Source organism: Ruditapes philippinarum, unplaced genomic scaffold (genome assembly GCF_026571515.1).
Source record: "Ruditapes philippinarum isolate M1 unplaced genomic scaffold, ASM2657151v2 ctg26_1_1_1_1, whole genome shotgun sequence".
Classification (NCBI taxonomy): Eukaryota; Metazoa; Mollusca; class Bivalvia; order Venerida; family Veneridae; genus Ruditapes; species Ruditapes philippinarum.
In genome coordinates this window covers 333,239-340,941 of record NW_026865626.1, presented here as the reverse complement: position 1 = coordinate 340,941, position 7,703 = coordinate 333,239, and the positions used below count along the sequence as shown (strand labels likewise).

General features: G+C 32.8%; 1 protein-coding gene across 1 annotated transcript; it reads right to left on the bottom strand.

Moving 5' to 3' along the window:
• Positions 1 to 2,308: 2,308 nt before the first annotated feature.
• On the bottom strand, positions 2,309 to 7,384 carry LOC132729822 (sushi, von Willebrand factor type A, EGF and pentraxin domain-containing protein 1-like). The gene is made up of 6 exons (XM_060715650.1): positions 6,997 to 7,384; positions 5,937 to 6,116; positions 5,297 to 5,410; positions 4,465 to 4,710; positions 3,578 to 3,781; positions 2,309 to 3,083 (listed from the first exon to the last, which is right to left on the bottom strand). Exons 1-6 carry the CDS (start codon positions 7,358 to 7,360, stop codon positions 2,914 to 2,916), a joined length of 1,278 nt encoding a protein of 425 aa, XP_060571633.1. The 5' UTR covers positions 7,361 to 7,384; the 3' UTR covers positions 2,309 to 2,913.
• Positions 7,385 to 7,703: the final 319 nt, after the last annotated feature.

Below are 7,703 nucleotides of genomic sequence, written 5' to 3'. Positions count from 1 at the left end.
TAGTCTTGCAGTTCCTATTTTAAGTTTTTACCTTTCAATAGTTAACACGTCAGTTTCATCGGAACTTTCAGCATTTGCAATTCTTCTTTGTTTACGTTTTGTTACGACCATTTCTTCCTGCTTTAACACACTGTTCGCGGTATTCAAATGATTACATAACTCAATCGTTAATAACTAACGAGTAAGAAACGAACGATTGCTTAAATATCGCTTTCAAGATACCCGCTCACCAACCTTTCGTCAATCGTCAGCACGTTCGTAAACGCAAATATAACTATAGCTTCGAGATACTAATCCCAGGTCTCTCGTTCACCAACCTTCCGCCAATCGTTAGCACGTTTGTAAACACAAATATAACGATAGCTTCGAGATACTAACCCCTGGTCATGTAAAACAAAGATAGACCTGCCTACTTGCAGACTCATGAAAACTTCTAAAAGTAATCAGATATTAAAAATTAAGAAAAATATTTCTGTCATAAAACATCTGGATAATTTTTTTTAAAAGATCGTGTAAATTAAATGTACTTAGGAACTTTTCCAACGTGCCTATATTAAATTATGGCCAGCCTATCAAAGTGAAGACTTATTCTAGATTTATTTAATTGCGTCATTTTTCAAAGCAAAAATCTAAGCGGTTCTTCCGGCATTAATTAAGTGACAAAAGAGGACTCTTGAATGTACTTCATAACATACTTATAATACTTAAAGTCACTTAATCCACGTCGTTAAACACTCTTGAAAATTACATAAAAAGTACATACAAATGTGCAAAAAGAATCATATCGAAAAAAATATACAACAAAAACATTGTTGAAAATGCATTTGTGATTAATATGATGTTCTTCCGTTATAGCGAAGACATCAGGAAATCTATATAGTCCGCGATATCAATAAAATTGTTAAATCTCCGTTTAACGCCCCACTCCTTGTATCATGCTCTATTTGTCTTTCTAAACACAAACAAAAGTCAGCCCGCGAAAAATCAAAGTTGATTTCTCCGAATTTGCGCGTACGGTTGCGGAGACGATTTTAAGCTTCGGTATAAATACTTCCATGAAAGCGTTCATTTTTCAGTGTCGTTCTTGAGAATGACGATCTGGCTAGCGACTTTTATGTTTTGTCGATATCTTTAAATACAATAAATATTGCATTATATTTTTTTTGTAATTCGGTGTTCGAGGCATTCGTATCCACTCGTGCCAAATCACACATACATTAGCAGATAATATGTGACTGAGACAATTTTTACGCGGTTATGCCGAGTTCGTGAACGATGTACCGAACCAACGCCGAAACATGCGCTTCATAAAAAGAAGCTGAATTCTATCTTATCTGCTCCCTTCTAGTATCATATGATACTAGTAGTTTGGTAAATGTCTACGGTATACGAAATATAAACTGCGTAATTGTACTTATTTATTTCGACAAAACACAAAACAGCTGTTGAAACTATAGTCTGGTCGTCATTCTCACGAGTTATCTAAAAAGTAAACATCTGAAATGATGGTCAAAGTAAATATCATAACAGTCGTATGCGCATATTCGATTTCAAATGCGGAGCACTCCTTTTACACGTAACAATAAAGCGGAAAATATCTTGAAACGCATTCTTCTCGTGAACCAATTACCACTAGACTCAATCATCTCTAACTTGCTCTTTAACATATTTTGACGGCCCTCTATCAAGTTTGCGCAGGCACCTTAATGTGAAAAAATAAAACACCTTTTAAATGGCTTTATTTACTTAAACTAATGCATGGATCCCCAATAAACTTAATATGTCAGTCCCTGTTTTTTTATAATTTGAAGTGCAGCATGGCCCACGCCTTTAGCACCAGCTAAATTCAACACTAACATGCTGTTGGTCCGTTATAGCTGTTATCTTATCTTAAGTTTACGTCTCATTAACCAATGGATGCTTCTTCTAACAAACGACAGCTTAGAACAAAAAGATTTTTGGCCAAACGTCTGTATACTTGTAACCGACCGGGGAACTGATTCATAATTGTGCCCCTTTATTTATTTTTTGACCGAAGTAGTTAGTATTTTCCCCATGTCCTAACCATTTTTAAGCCTTGAAAATGTGTATTCACAATCCATGCAACAATGTATATACTTTATATAATAAGTATTATTAAATCAATTAACCACAATACACATGTATCTAACACGCTTCAAGAAAGTTGTCAAAAAGATTTAGCGGTCATAACTGATCACATCGGCGACAATTACTACCACCACTTATTGAATGTCGGTACCACTTTGTTAGGAATGGGGAGTTAAGCAGAAAAAATTGAACATTATCATAATTTATCATATTTTATTAATGAAGGCAGCTGTGTCGCAAAAATGAAGCTTTGCTTTTATCTGCATTGACTGCATTTACTTAAATGTATATATGTATATGCATTCTTTCAACGAATTTATAATGAAATGTCAATATTATGTAATAAAATGCATGGTCATAAAACTAAAACAACAAGTACCCGATGAACACTTTAAATGACTGGTTTTCCTTCAAACGCATTTAAACCTAAGATTTGTTTTTGTGACTTCTAAAATGAAAACTGGTAAGTTTGACGAAACAGTGCAAAAATGTTTGGGTTTTTTTGTTATAGTTGTTTCTCAAATAGCGTATGTTTGCACTTTAAGATGACTTCTAAATCATTTTGACACGTCATCTATACTAATATATACCTTTGCTTAACGAATCAAGAATGCTTAACCCTTAGTTATCAACAATAGTTTCATATATAGTCCTTTTTTATGATTTCATATACATGTACTTGAAAGCTCCTGCTCACGTAAGATTGGTAATATTTCATTAATCTTGTTATGGTTTGTCCATGTTTTAAAATTATATATGCTCAGTACTACGACACAATACACGGTCGCGAAGTCTGAACAGTTGCTAACAGTTGATAGAAACGTTCTCGGATTTGCAATCATTCGGATAGTTCTCGCATAATGAATTAAATCCAGATTCCTTGAGAAGATCAATGTAGAATTTTCCAATGGAATTTTTGTCTTCCTGTTCAGTACAATTTGAAAATGTAAAGATGTTGTTGCTTTGAAACACTTCTAGAAAAGATAGAATTTGGTAAAATTAGATCATAAAAAACTAACCTATATTTCTTGCAGAAGACATACTGTCTGTTCGTATGCTTTCTTTCATTTATCTAATAGGCCTATAATGGAGAGAGATGGTTTTTTTTCACAATGAAAAATTATATGATATAATAATAGCATGAGAATAATTGGGTAGAATGTTACAGAATACTAACAGTTGGGTAGCAAACCACTTTACTGATTCCTTCTTTTAACTTTACGTTGCCCTTTCGTGTCAGAAACATTTCAGTACTAATAGAGAATTTTTAAAGAACAACCAATCGCACATTAATACATACATATCTTGCCTATCACTACAATCGTGACACGAGAAGAATATGAAACGACTTTCAAGGGCGAAATACTAAGAAGTAATTTAACAATAAAATATGTCTGAAATAATGACGCTATCATCATATATAATAGTTTATATCATTCAAGATATAAAAATGGAGATACTTATTTACTTTTCGAATAACATTTTCCGACAGGTGTTGAGGGGAACCAATTGCCCGTTGCACCGCAGATATAGAAATGGTCCGGTTTGGCTTCTCTTGGCAGAGTGTAGTCAGCTTTACAGGCGAAGATACATGCTTTCGTATAATCTGTTCTCCAGTTGTTACAGACAACAACCCCGTTAGCTGGAGGCTCCATATCCTTACATGGATGTGCTGGAGAAAAACAACAACAAAAACGATATACATGCATAAAAATAAACAGCTGTTACTGATGCAAATAACAAAAGTTTTGTACTATTTTTCGGCGACTTTCCCTCTTGGCGATCATATTCATGCCTTACCCTGCTGGAACCGAAAGTGATCAGTACAAAAATAAATAGGTTAAAGAGAGACTTAACAGTGAATAACACAAGCGTTCCAAGCTGGATAAAAGCGTATTGACAAGTAGACTGTGAAACATTTTTTACCTTATTTCAGTTTTGTACACATATTGTTTTATTATCAACTCGTCTGGTGACATCGGCCCAAACATATGACAACCTTCGGCGCTGGCCCTAAATTGTTAGCTTTTAATAAGAGTCCAAATGATATTTTTAAAGAAAGAGAAAATCTTGATTATACAGTCGCTTTTAAACATGTAGTTGTTATGTTCAGTAGGTTTTAAATATTAGGTTCAACACGTAAATTCAATTTAAAACATAATTGAGTTTTAAGTCGTAATAGGTTCTAATCTGAGAATTGGGTTGCTATGTATAAATCTAAGTTTAGCTTGTATTTTTGGGATTATAATCTGGGTTTAAAGTTATTATTTTGTCTTATAAGCAGTGAAGTTGAAGTGAAAAGATGTTCTTACTAAGTTGCTTCTTGCATTTCAAGCAGTAAATGAAAATCCTTACGTTTAACTGAAATTTTGAATTTACATTCAGTCCGATAACCATTTGACGGTTTCACTGCTACAAACTGTATGTAAAACTCTCCCCATGGAAACTCGTGGGAATTGGTTTGATAATTCTTCGTGACATGAACAGGTGTACCGTGAGGATCTTCAAACACGGGCTCGTCCCATGTCTGTAAAGTTTTCATGTTTTCTGTAATTATCATCCTGTCTTCAGGACATCCCATAACGACTGGGGGCTGAATATCTGTAGTGAATGAAATAAAGTATAGTCAATCAAAAAAAGTGAATATTTACCAATGGTAAGTTTTCAAATACACTAAAAAACAATGATGTCGAATTTACACTTTTGTTAGCATATAGGCTTTAAACAATAATTAAAAAAAATTTGTAACCCTCATTTTATCTGATATAAAAAACATATTAAATATACATGTATTGCAAAACATATACCATGCGCTAATATTATGTTGAATAGATGACGACACTTGCATGTTTTTTTTTCTCTCTCAAGTTTTATAATGTTGATGTATTTTTAAATTTATAAGGTATTACTAGTTCAAAGCGAAATTTTATAAACAAAAGGTTTAATTTTTCAATTTGACTCTTGGATCAATCCGTACCATAGCTGATAAGAACATTTGTTTTTCTGAAATATCTAGTTTAAGTCCGTCAAGCCTCGTCATTTTCAGTAAACAGTTTTTGGCTATAACGCGTTTTATTTTGCATAAATCAAAAGACATGTTAAACTGATCCTTCTTTTCCGGAGTTACACGGGCATATGATTTATTATATTCTTATTTTGATCAAAATATTATAAATTCTAACATTACCAACGTCACAATTATTTCCGGTCCACCCTTTTCTGCACGTGCATCTGTAGCCCCCTAAGAAATTGGTACATGTTGCCCCGTTCTTACAAGGGCTGCTGTTGCAAGAAACCGCATCTGAAACAAAAACATAATCACGCGTGTACATCTATGTTGTTCACAACAAGGACTACTACTATAAAAATGATTATAAGAAAGTTTCTTACCAGAAATTAATATTGTTTTAAGTTCTATAACTTTCGTAACTCTGAGTTTGACACGGTTATACCTTTTAAGGTACCTTGCAAAGTTAAAATTCCTGGATCCACCATCAGTTTCTGAATCAAGACGTCATTATCATGTTGCAAACTGACAATACCTGATGTAAGAACTAAGATGCTTTAAATTCATGGATTATGATATCGATTTTAGGCAACAATAATCATCGATGATGTTTGAAATTCTATCGATTATACAAATGTAACTTGAACCGAAATTTTCATGTATTTGTACTTTACAGTGATGGCCGTTAAAAACAGTATTTATACTGCGGAGTAGAAACTCTAAAGAAATTATAAATATAAAATAACTAACACTCTTCGAAAGCAAATCGTAGGCACATGTTTATGACAACGAACAAGTTAGTCGCGTTTAAATATCTTACACAGACAAGTTGGAGAAATTCCAGTCCAATATCCATTGGAAGCGCACATTCTTTGTTTATTTCCTTCCAAACCGTATTCCGGGGAACATTCGTATGTAACCCTTGCATTGTAAGTGTACCTGTTATTATCTGTTGTGAAATGGCCATTTGAAATGGAGCTAGGTTGTCCGCATGTTACAACTAAAAAATGAAAAATGAAACATACAAAGTTACAAAGCAATAAGAAAATATTTTGAAATCTAAGCCAGTCATAATAATTACCCAAATTGGACAGATGTTATGCGTAAAAAAACAGTGGTTTGTTGTTTTTTTTTTTTTAAATGTTTTTTTTTTTTTACTTTTCATTTGAAAATAACAATAAAATCCAAGTTAATTCTTAATATACTTCAGGAATCAAGAAGTGGACAAGCAAATTATGTATAGATTTATAGGCACTCCTATAATGATTTTGGACAAGTAAAGCTTTTTAACGCTTTAAACTCAATCGCACAACAAACTTAATTCAATTATGAGGTTATAATTTTATATCGTTTTCCTTTTTAAGTGTCCTAGCTGATCTACCTTTGAATTTCAAATTTTGTATACATAAGTCATTTTGGGCCTTCAATTAGCTCATTTAAAGCTGTAATGATGTGTAATAACTTGTTCCTAATTGAATTTGAAAAAAAGACAGGCCAACGAAAACCAGAATGATATCTTTTATTTTTACCATTGTTGAACGAATTGTTCTTGACACTTTTATATGAGTCCAAAATATTTTGTTTTTCACGAGAGACACCATTTTCTTTAAACTAAAAATGACATTATTGTCTGATTGTTACATCAGCCGCACCTCTATATTGTTTTTATACAATTGAATGCAATCTGTTTGAACACGTTTGATACCCAAGGCATTGTTTATTATATACCCAAAATTGACTCAATGTAAACATTTTAATTTCTAACATTCAGAATACAACCTGATAATAAGATGCGCAGACTGAGGATATAACCTTATTCCTAATTAAACATTATTACCCAATCACGATATTTAGAATTCGATAAAAGCAATTGTTCTTACTATCTCCACAACATGTTCCTTTGTATCCGATTCTGCATCGACAATATCCATATCTGTAAGTTCCACCGTTATAACAATAATTGTTACAACTTTCGCTAGCATAAATGGAGTTTATATAATGATCATAGCTTATACCGCAGTCAGCCAAGCATACTCTCAAGTGAGGAGCGAGTTCGGCTTTACAACAAGTATTCCGGTCTCGTTTACGAGTTCCACCTCCGCATGAACGGCTGCAATCTGACCAAGAGCTCCATGTAATCCATTCACATAAACCATTATTTCCCGGACAGTCTAATGATACAGATAAAAACAAGTTACATAATATTGTTAATGTTACAAAAGTTTTTAAACTAACTGATACCATTTTCCCGTCCTCTATAACTAAAAACCCGCTAGTCTATACAAAGCAGTTGCACATCTTGAACTATACTACAATGTGTCAGTCAAATTGTATGGTGTACCTGCAGTAACATTATTTAACTTCCTTGTGTAATTTGTGGGATGTTCAAGTGTGTCTGAATATTCGTATATCAATTATCCTATATCTATAGCACCAACGTCATTTATAAATATGGTACTATATTTACTTTTTTGTGATTCTTAGTAAATTAAGTTACAATATTAAATGGAATCAAATATTAAAACAAATAAAATCAAATACATAAAAACGTTTAAGTAAAAAACTCTCTCCTTATAATTGACTTAAA